We start from the raw sequence: 15,329 nt of genomic DNA on the forward strand, positions 1-15,329 counted from the left end.
ACCTTTCTCTCTTCATCTTGGTACTGAGAACACTAAGAACAGAGCAAATGTTAATGCTTTATTTGAACAGATTTCCTGGTTAAAGATTGATTCAAATGAAGTTTCTCTTTACTTCCCATGCATACCCACCTCTTCGACACACTCCCCAAGATTTCAACCAGGAAAGGAAGCAAAGCCTTTCTTAAAATACAGATTTTGAACCTACAATTAAAACTAAGCCCGGATGACGGGTTGGGAGAGGACCCTTCCGGCTCAGGTCCTATGGATGCGTCCCAAGCTACCCCAGAGCCGAGCACCCGCCCCCACGGTTCTCTCCTCCCTGAAGATCAGCTTTGACCTTTTACCCAAATAAGACCAACTGCTTCCCCGAAAGAGTTTCTTTGACTGTCAATTTAAAACTTTTTATCCACATTATATATTCCAGATCTGAAAAAAATTTTTGGATCATTTCACTAAAATACTTTATTGAATAAGATGAGGAATCTAGGGGCAGGGATTTTTTTTTTAAGAGTAGAAAAAGATAAGCATGAACTTTGAAATTAGATGGTGCTGTAGGTTTGACTGGTGTCTCCCAAAAAGATACATTCCATTTCCTAACCCCTGGCACCTGCAAATGTGTTTTTATTTGGAAACAGGTTTTTGCAAATATAGTCAAGATTAGATCACAGTAAATTAGGGTGGGCCCTAATGCAATGACTAGTGTCCTTTTAAGAAGAAGGAAATTTAGACACAGAAACCCAGAGAGAACATCTTGGAAACGTGCAGAGCACACAGAGACCCAGGGACAACTCCATGTGAGACGAAGGCAACCTGGAGGGATACAACTGCAAGCGAAGGGACGCCAGGACGCCAGCGGCCGGCAGAAGCTAGGATGAGGCAAGGAAGGGTTTCCCTACAGAAGGAGCATGGTCCTGCGGATACCTTCATTTTGGACTTCTAGCCTCCAGAGCTGAAACGGAACACATTTCTGTTGTTTAAGTCACTCACTTTGGGGCACTTTGTCATGGCAGCCCTAGGAAACTGAACTCCCCAAAAACCCATTACCTCTTTAAAAAACAACACACACGGTGCCTCGGTGGCTCAGTCAATTAAGTGTCCAACTCTTAACCTCCGCTCCAGTCATGACCTCACCATTCATGAGTTTGAGCCCTATATCCACTCCTTGCTGACAGCAAAGAGCCTGCTTTGGATTCTGTCTCTCCCTCTCTCTGCCCTCCCCTGCTCTCTCTCTCTCTCTCTCAAAATAAATAAGCTTTACAATAAATAAATTAACAGATCAAGAAATAAATGAGTATTAAAAACACGCAATACCACATAGCTCTCCAGGTTTCTGTAGGAACAGTTTAAAGGGTAATGAACACAGAGAGTGGGCACATGTTAGACTGTCAGTAAGGACGTGCTATTGCCCCACTTTTCCACGTGCTACATGTGCTCTCTCCTCTCACAGGGTCCCCTCATTTCCCATCTCTCTTCAACCCCCTGCCACCTGGTATCTGCCTCTCCTCTGCATCTTCAATATGACAGCTGTCAATCAGCATGTTATTTGATACCTCCAAGGCATCAGCCCCGAACCTTGGTCTGGAATCTTCCCTCCTGTGACACCTCCCCATCTGCCCTCCTGGGATTTTTCTTTTTACCTCTGAGATATGGCTCTATCTCACACCCCCCACCAGGCATCTACCTCACGCCTCCTCTCTGAACCCACCACTCCTGCCTTCATTCAGGCTCTCATGACTTCTTGCTCAGAATCTTGCCCCTAAAGGTCCTTGAAGGTGTCCGTCCCTCCAATCCCTTCACCACCCTGCCACCAGAGAAGGACTCTGACCATGGCACTCCCTTGCCTAAATCCCTCCAGGGTTTCCCACTTCCTAGTGAAGCTCACTGCTCTTGACACCAGGAGCCGGCCTGCTCATCTCCTGCCACTGCCTTCCAGCCCAACACACTCACTCTATCTTCCAACCTGTGGTTCCTAGGGAGACATGCTTTTTATTTTATGTATTAACTCAACAGTAAACTAACTGCCTTCCATACATTCTGTGCCCGTTTGATTTTTTGGTGGTAAAATATACAACATAAAATCTGCCATCCTAACCCATTTTTAAGCAGACAATTCAGCGGTATTAACAACATTCCCAATTTTCTACAACTACCTCCCCCATCTCTTTCCGAATCATGCTCTCTGTTTCTTAGGCCTTTGCATCTGTTAATTTCTCTTCTGGAAACGTTCTCCTTATTTCCAAATCCCATTCATTTCAATACATCAGTTTTAAGTGCCTCCTGCTCTTGGAGGCTTTCTCTGGACTCTGCCCACGCCCTGCTCTGGGCATAACACTCTGTGGGCAATGTCTACTCTTCTTTGGACACAGCCTGCTGGGCTGGGCAGCATGTGTTCCAATCCTGCATCTTTAGCCCAGCACACCATCTGGCTCACGGACACTCAGTAGCACTCTCGGAATAAATTAATTACAGGAAGGCACACAGTTGAGTTACAGAAGAACTCAGTCTCCCTTCACTGTCTACCTTATACCCTGAGCTTGTTATTTTGTATCTCTTTCTCATTTCACTGCTTTCACCTACAGAGATTTTTCTATTTAAAACAAAAAGTTAAAATTTTATTAAATAAAAAAATAAAACAGATAGAAGATGTCATTTTTCTAAAGAGATACAACTTCTGTCTCATACATCATCTATACAAAGACTGTTACATTTGCAGTAGGTCACATGCCCGCACGTCACAGGCAAAGTGCGCTCACAGTCAAACATGCCGTGGCTGTACACGGGCGCCTGCGGTATTACAGCAGGAGGAATACGATGTCAGCTGCTCCCGAGACAATTCAGTTAGAAGGGAAAGAAGCTGCAGAGGAGCTTCTGCAAGTTAGTTAACACCGCCTACCCAAGAGTACAATCGAGCCCTAGAAGCTTCTCTAGGAAATTAGACTATACACACCACTCTTACCCAATCTTCAGAGGGAACAACGGCTTTAGAACCAAGGTAAGAGTAAGAAACGTTAAGTCTCTTTCCCTGTGCCCCTCCCCAACTCGCACATGAGTTCACCCTCTCTCAAAATAAATAAACTAGAAGGAAGGACGGGAAGGAAGGAAGAAAGAAGGGAGGAGGAAGGGAAAGAATCAACAGCACTTAGGAGCTGGAAGGAACCATGAGAACCTATTTGGCCCAATACGGCCTTCTGGCAAGTGAGTTTCAAAACCTTTCAAGACAAGGTAGGGAATCTGGCCTTTTAAAAATGGAATATTTAAAAGAGTTGTTGTCCAACCATGGGGAAAGGGAAGTAAGAGATTAAACTGCATTGAGAAACGCAGAGGCAGACCCACCTTCCCTTCTCCGTTCCTGCTCCTCTCCACCTAACAGCCTGAGAAAATGGTCCTTCCCAGGCTAAGGGACATGACCCTCAGGCCAACCTCTCCACGTCCCAGGGCGCCCCAGAGCCGCCACCTCACCCAGCGATAACCACACTTCCTGGAGTGTGCAGTCCACGTAGGTTTGCAATCCTGTTTGAATAGAGTACAAATACTATTCCTTTTCTCTTTTAAAGTTTATAATATAAAATTTTTGGTCTACTTTTAAGTATGATTGTATGAAAATTTTTGGACCCAAATATCTATTTGTTGAAATATTTAAAATACATACTTCTATTACGATGTCAAAAAAAAGAAGAAACTTGAGTCTCTAAGTATTGTTTTACATATGCAAAAAGCAAAAGCAAATATGTGCTTTTTTTTCTTTAGGCCTAGAGACACAAAAAGAGATACAACATAGAGTTTGAAATACCTTTAGTAGTAATAGCCACAAAAAAGAAAATATCAGAAGATAAAGGTATTTCTCATCTTAGAAGTCTGAACTTGGGGCTCCCACTGTCTGGGCCTTCTTGGTTTCCAAAAGGAAAAAAAATCCCAGCGGAGGTGGGAGGAATATGTAGAGGTCCCCACAATGAAGTGAAACCCTAAACAAATGAGACCCTTTCTCTCTTTTAGGAGATGGTGAAAACGAAGGATCTACATAACACAGGGCTTCTCAGCCACAGCACGAGGGGCACTTTGAGCAGGACAACGCGGTGGGGAGCATCCATCCTGTGCCTCATCCACACCGCATGCAGGCATCTACCCACTTAATGTCAGTGGCAGGCCCTCCCCACAGCTAACTGCAGTTGTGACAACCAAAATCATCTCAAAATTGGCTCTGGTTGTGGCCAGATGCCTGCAGGAAGCCAAACTGCCTCAGGTTGAAAACTACTGACTTAGGGCAAAGGAGTGTCTGACACCTGCTATTTGACACAGATTTTGTTCAGAAGAAAGAGATTCACAGCACAGGCCATGAAAACCGTGTATTTCTTAAGGCTATAATTTCCCATATTTGCCCGTGGTGATAATAGTACAACAGAGTAAAAGAGAAAAATGAGTCGAGTAATTGTCGTCGAGACAGCAAGGAACAAAAAACCAAGGAAACCCGACTCAGTCCATTTGGGGAAAGACCCATCCCCTGGGCAATGTGAGGGCCACTGAAGAGGAGGGGAGACGGGCAGCTCTAAGGCCAAAAACGAAAAGGGAGCAGGCCCCCAGATGCTCCTGAGACCTCTGAAAGCAGGGCCCTGACCAGCGGCCAACTTTCTACCCAAAAAGGTCACCCTCCCAGAACTTCACAGAAAGAGCAGAGGAGGAAGGAAAGATCACAAATGTAGAACACATCCGGATTTTCAAATGCTTTACTCACCTCCTCCAGAAATTCCTTAAATCTCTTTCATCTTAAAAAAATAAATGGGGGGAGGGGGGTCTTCAGTGTAATACTTCCCAACCATCTGCCCTCCCAACCCAATCAAGTGTAACACGAGTAACCGGGGCAGTCCACAAAGACAGACGGAAGGTCAGGCCTGGAGAAATTTGGGGCTCCCCGGGGAGGAAGTCACTTTCATTCTTAAATTTCCTCTGGAGGAATAAGGAAGTTCCCTGAAACTTCAATTCTGCTCTCATTTTTATTTTGTAAGCCATATAGTATTTGCTATTTAAGACTTTCACAATTAATTATGAAAAACGCTCAAGAAGTAACAATAACCTTTTCCCTGAAAAGGATGAGTAGAAACCAAAAAGTAATGAAAACAGAATGAAAAGAACAACTCTGAGCTAAGGAATTTGAGTTTTTTCAGTGTTTTTAGAGTTTCACACAACAGTGTATAACTGAAATATCGTATTTTTCAATGGCTCCTGATCCTATTTCCTGAAGTCGCTAGAAATAACCACGGATGTTTTATACAACAGGGCTACATCATTCTGTACAGTAGAAAAATTTTAAGAGGAAGAATGATTCTACATAAATAGCACTTGGGAAATTATCTCTGCAAATGTCACTGAAAGTGCAACAGACGGCGCTGGCTGAGAGAGGGCTGTGCTGGCCAGCAAGTGCAAAGACGGAGTGGAATGTACATGTCCACGCGGCACATCAATAATCAACAAAATACCCCCATGGTAAGCCCGTGATGGCAGGAAACACTACACCATGATTTTTTTATTTCCTTTTTTTTTTTTTTAAATAATGGTTATTTATTTTTGAGAGAGAGACAAAGTACAAGTAGGGGAGGAACAGAGAGAGACAGAGACATAAAATCCAAAGCAGGCTCCAGGCTTTGGGCTGCCAGCACAGAGCCCGATGCGGGGCTTGAACCCTTGAACCCATGAACCACGAGATCATGACCTGAGCCAAAGTCAGATGCTTAACTGACTGAGCCACCAAGCTGCCCCTTAATTTTCTTTTTTGAAGTTAATTTATTTATTTTGAGATCGTGATAGCATGCAAGCAGAGGAGGGACAGAGAGAGAGGGTGATAGAGAATCCCAAACACACTCCACACTGTCACCAAGTTGCCTAATGCAGGGCTCAAACTCCCAAACCATGAGATCTTGACCTGAGCCAAAACCAAGAGTTGGACACTTACCTGACTGAGCCACCCAGGTGCCCCTACACCTTGACCGATTAGCCTGTTCTATAGTATCTGTCACCAAAGAGGTCAAGATAGTGTGATAAAAAGCAGAACAAAGAAAGAAACAAAAAAAAACCCCACTGGCTTGAAGACTGAGGGAGGAGTGTGAGTACCAATGTGGTTTCCAACAGCTCTCTTGGCCTCAATGTTCACATCTGGAAAATGAGCTAGAGTGTGAACTAGTCCTTGACAGTTTCATTTCATTCATTCACTCACTCACGCACTCATTCATTCATCAAGTATTTGTTAAGCCATAGATGTTAAGGACTATTTCAAGTGCTGGTGAAGAATAGTGATCAAAAAGGACTAACATCCCTAACGGACCTTATATTCCAGATTCTGAAAATCATAAATCAGCTTGTCAAACCATGGGCTGAAAATCCCTAATCAAAGACCTCCCTTTGTTCCTTCCAGCACTGGCCCTCATCCTATCCTCCACTAAGACTGCTTCTTAGCAACATTCTGCCCACAGATTAAAGCTCATTACTTTCTCATTTGCCTCATCATGGCTCAGATAAATACCAAAGAATAGGTTTTTCAGATTGGCATTCCCAACCGTTCAGAGTAGGATTCCTTTTACCATCAGTCGCTTTCGTGTGCACTACTTATTTGCTGATTAAGAAAATGCACAGCGCGGAGCGCCTGGGTGGCTCAGTTGGTTAAGTGTCCCACTCTTGATTTCAGCTCAAGTCATGATCTCGTGGTTCGGGAGGTCAAGCCCCACGTCGGACTCTGCGCACATATCGTGGAACCTGATTGGGATTCTCTCTCTCACCCTCCTTCTCTGCCCGTCCCCCACTCACATTTTCTCTCTCTCAAAAAATAAACATTAAAAAAAAAGAAAATGCAGAGTGACCAAAAGCCACATGAACTTTTAAATGCATTCATAAGGTAGCTGTCCTAATGCTACTTCACAGAAATACAAAGAGCACAAATGCACACAAGACAAAGGATTCATCCTGTCTATGCCTCATGCTCATGCTTGATGTTCAAACGGATTTGTAGGCTTCTTGTGCTCTGAGGGGTCCAGAGTACAGACACTACTGATTACTGTTCTAGATCCTCTTTTATTTGGTTATTTTAGAATCACCAGGTTCTTACTGAATGACTGCTTAGGGTGGCTTCTGTTTGTTCTAATGCTTTCTCCCCCTCTTTTTTTTTTTTTCAATTAAAGCCAACTACTAAACTTGAGCACTAGTGGGGATATGAGTTTGGTTTTAGTTTTGGTTGCTAACTTGCCTTTTTTTTTAAATATAATTTTATTTTTAATATCATGAGCCCAGACTCGTATAGACGGCTACTAAGAATTGAGAAGACAATTGTTTGAAATTTGCCAAAAGACACAGTCGATGTTCCTAACTGCTTTATTTTTAACAGCAAACATCCAAAGGCAGCAATTACTGCAACTAGGGAAAGTGAAAGGAGGTGAAAGAGATGCCAGGGAAGTGGAAGAGAACTACAGCAAGCCGGGTAAATCCTCCCAAGAACCTCAACCCCTTGCATACCAATCAACAAGATCTACTTGCAGTCTCGCAACTACAGCCCTGACATCCATAGCCCTCGGTCACTGGGGCTTTACTCTGTCATCGAGCTTGAACTTCCTCCCATGTGTTGTTCTTGAAGCATTTTCTTTACGTAGGATTTAGAAGTTAGGATGGATGGTGCCATCCTTTTAGGGGCCAGGATCCCCTATATTGCAGAATTCCAAGGTTGGCCACAGGGGAAGGGGAGAGGGCCCTGGCAATCCAACACCCCCGGCGGACCTCGAACAGCTGCCTCCCAGTCCCCAACTTCTAGAAACCAGCTTTAACCTACTATCACCAACATCTTTCCCTTCCTGGAAATCCAAACCACACCCCACCGGTGGCCATGGCTGCAACCAATAGACGAATTGTTGCTTTTCAGCACAAGCTCTACTTGTGAGCAACAAAAACTAAAAACAAATTCATGTACCCACTAGTGCTCAAGTTTAGTAGTGTGCTTTAATTGGAAAAAAGGCACTAATTTTAATTGGAAAAAAAATACTAAGTATCTCCTTTACCACTTTGTTTCCTACTACCCACTTCTTACACTTATAAAGAGCAAAGTACGACCTCGTCTTCATTAATAAGGAAAAAATTAACTTCTAAGAAAATGTGCTCACTTCTCCAGCAAGTTACAGAGGAGGTCGTTTGGTGGGGTCCAAACTTAAGCTGTAAAATGAGAGAACTGGCCAGGATCATGTCCTAAGGCAGCGGCCAGCCTTGTGCTGATAAACTGAGATTCTCCCTGCTGGTACCTGGGCTTCAAAACAATGTCATACTAACACACATGTCAAGGAAGGGCTGCTTCCAAAGGTACAGCAACAGTGAGTTCTTTTTTTAAAAAAAATCCCTTGCCTAGGTATTTCTGTATGCTGCTCTCCGTATTCCAGAACAAAACCCAGGACGCCTGCTCCCAGGACTTTAAGTGTACTCAGTGCTTCAGATGCTTACGCCTCATCTTAACAAAGACAAAATCAGTGTGTATCTTCATAAATTACATATAGCAAAGACCTTCCCACCTTTTTTGTTACTAATCAGCTCAATAAACTCAAAGTGATCAGAACTCTAATGTTCATATAAATAGAATGACCTTTAAAATCAAAGTTCCTACTTTACATATAAATAAACAGATTCTAAATATTTACTGAGCCATCTATCTCTGCATGGAATGAATGTATGGCTGCTTTGTTAACTAGTTTCAACCCAGCAATGCCGCGGTACATCTTCACCCAAGTTGCGTCTGGCTTTTATTACAGCACATTTAACTTCAGGAAATTAATAGTTACCGGACTTCTGCAGAGTAGGGGATCCGGATGGAGACCAGTTTCCACTAGGAGACAAGTAGAGATAGTTTTTGTTCACGCCTGTGTCAAAATCAAACGGGGACTGGTAATCTTCATAAAAGTCCATCTCTCTACAGTCCATTCCAGACAAAGGCAGAACGCATGGTTTTATGACCACCTGCTATTCTTCAGGTGGGTGCCGCTCTGGTCCCATCGCCATGGGCAACCTTGCTGAAGAAAGCAACCCCAGGGTTCAAAGAGCCTGGCTTCCTGGCCCAGGTGTGGCACTTCTCTCAAAGCCCTCACACCCTCAGGACAAGCAGGCCAGTTTAATAAATGACTTATCTCAGGCAACCTTAGGGCTCTTCACCACCTGCTGTTCATTTCGGTCAACAAAGAAACAAACAGCACAGGGGAGCGGAGCTGTCCTGGGTAAACAAAGGAGGGCCAGGTTTTGCAGTATCTCCCATATGTACAAACAGTTCAGCAAACGTCAGGCTCTGGCACAATTACAAGAAACTACGATATTTTTTTTTACAGCTGTCAGCTGACCACCACCAGCACCAGGGCGGACTTAATCTTCTGGGCCAAGGAAGGATTACCAGCCAGTAATCTCCTACCAATGCCATCTGGGTGATACTTTTTTCCACCCTGGATTACAGCAGAGTTCTGAAAGCCAAGCTTCCCGGTTTAGTGATCAGCTTTCTAAGTATAACTCGGTATAGAAATAAAGCTGTATTTCCATTATGACTTAATCTAAAGTAATGTCTGGCTTAGCATAATACAAATTTCAGTCTGTCCTCCCGCCCTCCCCTCTTTTTCTCTCTCTCTCTCTTTCCTTTTCTGGAAAGATGCTGTTTTAGTAACATATACCTCAGCTCTGAAGGTAAAGCTCCCAGGTACTCCCGCAGCCTCTGTTTAAGCCACGCGCCTGCATGTGCCACGTGTACGAGCGAGCAGGAAAAGCTGATTTCCATCTCACAGCATGCCCCGCTGGGGGACTGGGTGTCAGCCACCTTGTAAGCAAAACTTCTTAGTCACCATATTCGTTTTCTTTGACACAAGTCGATTAGTAGATCCTTCCTATGCTAACCAAGGCCTTTACTTAAGTGATAGCACTGGAAGTTTCTAGGCTGTTGCATGAATGGCTCATCCACTATTAAGGAGGTAAAAATAAAGGCAACCCCTCTGTTAGGTGGGCAACAGTCTATGACTACATAATGAAAAAAGCCAGTATTCTACCTCTGCAAATCAACCTGATAAAAATGTACGTCCCTAGGGGCAAGTGGGTGGCTCAGCTGATTCAGAATCCGACTCTTGATTTTGACTCAGGTCATAATCTCATGGTTCATGAGTCTGAGCCCTAGACGAGTTCTGCTCTGACAGCGAGGAGCCTGCTTGGGATTCTCCCTCTGCCCCTCCCCAACTCGTCTGCTCATTCATTTTCTCTCTCTCTTTCAAAAATAAATTTTAAAAGTTTATTTTTAACAACAAAAATCAATCTGTCTTTTTTTCTAAAAGACACCAAAATTTGAGCAACTGTAAATGCTGTCAAGCCTATTTTTAGACGTATAATATAATGACTTCTTTATTATTATTATTACTATCTGAAAAGAATCAATTGTCTGGTTTCTTGAAATCCAAGGTTATGTCTTACCTCAACGGGATGGGCATCATGCCTCTGGACTAGAGTGTGGCTGACGGGGTCCCTGGGCCTCTGGATACTCTCTGCATTTGGTCACTAAATAACTGGTAGAAAAAACAGTTCTCCCTCTCATTACCTGTTCTTCCTCCTAAAGCCTCAAGTGTCAGAAAGTGTTACAGACTGAATGTTTGTGCCACCTCAAATTCACATGTGCCCCTCCCTCAATGTCATGGTAGTCGGAGCTGGGACCTCTGGGAGGTGACTGGGTTCAGATAGGGCCAGAGGAGGGCACCCCTGGATGGGGTGTCATCGTAAGAAGAGAGCTAGCTCTAGGTCTCTCTCACCACCATGTGAGGACACAAGATGACAGCATGTGCCAACCAGGAAAAGGGCTCTCACCAAGAATCTAATCAACTGGTACCTTGATCCTGAACTTCCCGGCCTCCAGAACTGTGAGAAATAAATGTCTGTTGAGATAAGCCACCCAGTCTATAGTAATTTATTAGAGCAGCCCAAACCCAGACACAAGATATTTAATACTGACACACATACGATGCAAGCTATGGCCACCTCCACACTGCTCACCATCCCTCAAAAATCCCATGTCCTTGACCTTCAGTGCTGATACCTATGTTACATCCTCTGCCTGAATGCTGCCTTTTTCTGCTCGCTGAAGTCATTCATCCTTCAAGACTCAGAGAAAAAGGCCACCTTTCCTCAGAAGCCCTCCCACTTTCTGTCCCCTCCCCCCAGCACTCACTGCAGCAGCACACGCCGTGTGACAGGTCCCCTGACCAACCCCCCTGTGCCTCCAGCCTCCTCTTCAGGGCAGGCCTCCTCCCAAGTGTTGGCTCTGATCAATGGGAAATGAATCAAATAATGGTTCATGCGGACACTGCACACCTTATTTATAAAATATGAGCATTTAGCATTTAAGTGAGGTCTAAAATCTTTACCCTACCTGCTTAGGTATAATGTTGGGGTAACATCAAGTCTCTCTGAGTCAGCTGTAGCTCTCCAGGCAGATCCTAGTCAAGACATTCTAGCAGGTAAGAAAAGTGAGAACGGAAGACCAGAGGTGGGGAAAGCATGGGCCGTTAATGGCACGGCAGAAATTAAGCGGACTCGAGATTCATGTACTAAGTGGAAGAGAGGTATCAGATATAAAAAATGGACATGAAGCCTGAGGACAAACCATTAAAGACGTTGAGTGACAAACTTTTATAGGAATATCATGTGCAAAAAAACAAAACCCCACTGAGGGGGTTTGAGCCAGGTGGAGAGAGGATAGAAAGCTTTATAAAGATGACACTGGAAATGGCAAACAGGATGCACTGCAAGCAGAGGCTAAAGGGAGGGGACCCAGAAGGAGTCCACCGGTATAGTCCAAGGAAGGAGAAGCCAGGGAAGGTGTGGTTCTGTCCTACTGGACCTTTCTACTGGGAATTCCTCAAGTACTTCCAAATCAACAAGCCTAAGGCTGAATTGCTGGTTTTCCTTACCCTGTTCCTAACTCTAAATGTGCCATCCTGACTCACCGAGGCCTGACCGCACAGGAATCGCTTCGGAGCACTCCTGCTCCACAGAAGGAAGCACCACCAGGAGCCGTTGGTCCATCCAATTTGCACTGTATGCCTTCTTCATCCTTTCCCTCTTTTCTGCTCTCACTGACCCCACCCTACTTCAGACCCACCTAGAATGTCCTGGTAAAGACCTGCCATGACTGTCCTGGTCTGCGAGCTATTTAACACTCTCTTTTCCTCGAGGAATTTCATGTCTCGTGCTCCCCTGCCCCGTGGGGGGCGGTCTACCACAGTTCTACCTACGCCCTGGCTTAAGGCATGGGCTGTGCCTCAGATCTGGTCCACGCAGACACCCTTGCCCCTTGTTTACAGGGCCTGGGCTAGGGGTAGGCATCTGACCCAAACAGTGCCAACTACAGGCCTTCCCTGATGTGTGCTCAATGAGGAATGGGTACAAGTGACACTTCCTGTGACCTGAGCTGTTGGAGGTCTGTTAGCGGGGGTCAGGAGGCTCTCCTCTCCTCCTGCCTCAGGGCATGAGAACCAGGGAAGAGGTGAAAGGAGAAATGAAACAAGTAAGGGATGCAGCAGCACCTGAACCCCCTACCCACCACCCTGCCGTTCCCACTCTGCTTCACTTCCGGCTAAAATTGGAAAGACTCCCCCAATACCTACTTTCCAACCACCTCTCACTACTGCTCCACCATGTACCGGCCAAACTTGATTTCCTGGTTTCTAGAAAACATCCGAAACTGGACTTAGGCAATTTTCTCAAATTAGAATGTCTTTTCTCTATACTTTTTACCTGGCAAATTCCTACCCACTAGTCAAGCACAGCTTAATAAGTCTCGTGTGAATGGTGTATCGTATGAGGAATATTCATTTTAGTGCTACCTAAAATGAAAATATAAATACAATACAAATGTCTACTAAAATGAAATTATTTCATGTAATAGGAAATTATCCAAACATTAACATGATGATGTAGAAATGTACAGATTTTATAAGGAAATATCTTTTTGAGATGTTTTATAGACAAGCCAGGATCCAAAAGTGTTTGTACTGTAGGATCCATAATTGTGTAATAATCGCCGAGAGACAAACCAAGCAAAAGAGAAAATGGGCAGAAGAAACTCTCCCACAGCCCCAGGAAAGAATTTATGCACTGTAGGGCCTGCAGAGGGAGCCCATGGGCAGCTCAGAAGTTAATTTAGTATGGCCAGTAAAATGCACACTACAGAAGAATAACCCATTAGATGACTCATGTTATTGCAAATAGAAATGGAGTAAGTAAAAATGACTGTAATTAATATCAAGTTTCTAACTTCCTATTAGCACTTCACTCAAATGTGTTTTGAGTAGGTTCTCCCTAACTTGAGATATTTAAGGGATAGTCTGATGTAAAAGCTACACGACACATACAAAACTTTACTTGGAGGGGCCCTGAAGGGCACACAGGCAGACAGTGTAATTACCCAAGGGGAGAGGCAGGTCGCTGACACCAGGCCCTGTGGACGAGTCACACTAACACAGGAGACAGCTGGAGGGAGCTCGAGCTGGCCAAATGTCCAGCGATTTAACCATCAACATAATTAAGGACAGCAGCGGATTATAAATCATTGAAAATTAGAATCCAAGAGTCCATATGTGATGCTTAACTCTGTGTGTCCATCTGACCAGGCCACAAAATGCCCAGTATTTGGTTAAGCATTACTGTGGTTGCGTCATCTGCATGGGTGTTTGTGAATGAGATTAACATTGGAATAAGTAGACACTGAGTAAAGCAGATTGCCCTCCCCAAGGTGAATGTGCCTCATCCAATCTGTTGAAAGCCTTGAACCAAAAGGAAAAAAAAGAAATTCTATGAAGAGCAAAAATGGGAATACAAAGGCAGAAGAGATCAAAGTATTCTATCAATATCAAACTTACCAAAGCTGAAACTCTACTGGGATTATATAAGAGAACATCCCTACACACCAAAAGATTTAGGAGCGAAGGGCCACAATGTATGCAACGTCCTCTCAGAGGATTCAGAAAATACCGTGTGAGTGTCTGTGTACAGCCGCACACAGAACGATACAGCAAACGGGGTAAAACGTTAACAGTGAGAGAGTAACACGGGCAGAGTGCGCAGGGGGTGTTTTTACCCTTCGTATTCTTGCAGCCTTTCCGTAGATTTGGAAAGAAAAAAAAAAGGTTTTCAAATGGCTGAGAAGAAGAGCAGGGCCCTGCTCACAATTTAAGGGAAGGCAGCACATCGGGACTTAGTTATGGGCACAGATCAGATACCCAGGCTCTCCTGGGTCCTGGCCACTGCTGAGACCTGAGAGAATCCTCTCCACCTTCCGCTAAAGAAGCAGCTCGTGAGCCCTCCCCGGAACAGGAAGTCTCACTGTCGAATCCTCTGCAGGTTACATCTTCCCTGAGGAAGGCCAGGAGGACCTCACTCCACAGTCAGGATAGAGAGGGAGATGGAGGCGGGCAGGTACCGGCGAGCACCACCTTCTTTCCCCACTAGTACCACATATGCAAACCTTGGCCATCACACACACACACACACACACACACACACACACACACACTACCATGAACTAAGAACAAAAAGGGCTTAGTTTTAAATCTGAAATTCAACTTAGAATCACAAAGACAGACGTTCCATTATTTACCCACTTCCTCAAGTAAGCCTCAAACCCTCTGTGAGGTGGGTGTTGTGGACTATTTTCTGATGGGACACAAGGCGGAGAGTCTTTATTGACGCCCATACCCGCATGAAGCCCGGAGGTGAAGGACCGGGCCTCTAGAAACAGGTGGTCTGCCTCCAGAGCCTGTATCCTTCCCGGGGCAGGAGAAAGCCGGGCTATAGTTAAGAACCAGGTGATGAGCCAGGACATCACATTCAAAGGACCTGAGGATCTAATTACAGGCAGAGTCTGTATCACTACCAAGAGCCAGGTGATGGAAGCTGCTGGCACACGCAACATAAGAAATGCGGATTTGGCCATTCACAAGACCAGGTATATTTGGTCTTCAGCCACAGTTCCAGAAAAACACTTCAGACACAGCCATAAAGGTGAAATGGGTGTCTCTTGTTTCTAAGGAAGGTGACTGTAGGACCTCACCCAAGGGCAGTGGCTGACTGCCAGAGGAACCGATCATGTGACCAGAGGCTTAGACCTTTCAGTCCCACCCCCACCCCGCCCCTGGGGTGGGGAGGGGGGCTGGAACTTTAATCAGAGAATTGCAGCCTTAGTCAATCATGTTTATGCAAAGAAGCCTCCATAAAAACCCAATGGGTCTTGTTTCAGAAGGCTTCCAGGCTGGTGAAGCTGTGGATCTGAGGGAGTAGCACATTCTGACAGAGCACGG

The 15,329-nt window shown here is 44.8% G+C and overlaps 1 protein-coding gene across 1 annotated transcript in view; it reads right to left on the reverse strand.

The window, feature by feature from the left end:
* Positions 1–8,952, reverse strand: part of TPD52 (tumor protein D52) — a 35,985-nt gene extending 27,033 nt beyond the window's left edge. Inside the window, exons 1-3 of the mRNA XM_029923295.1 lie at positions 8,799–8,952; positions 2,957–2,961; positions 2,683–2,784 (exon numbers count right to left, since the gene is read on the reverse strand). Of these exons, the coding sequence (XP_029779155.1) occupies positions 2,683–2,784; positions 2,957–2,961; positions 8,799–8,937 (246 nt within the window). The 5' untranslated portion in view covers positions 8,938–8,952. The remainder of the gene's footprint in view (positions 1–2,682; positions 2,785–2,956; positions 2,962–8,798) is intronic.
* Positions 8,953–15,329: the final 6,377 nt, after the last annotated feature.

Source organism: Suricata suricatta, chromosome 15 (genome assembly GCF_006229205.1).
Source record: "Suricata suricatta isolate VVHF042 chromosome 15, meerkat_22Aug2017_6uvM2_HiC, whole genome shotgun sequence".
NCBI classification, from domain to species: domain Eukaryota; kingdom Metazoa; phylum Chordata; class Mammalia; order Carnivora; family Herpestidae; genus Suricata; species Suricata suricatta.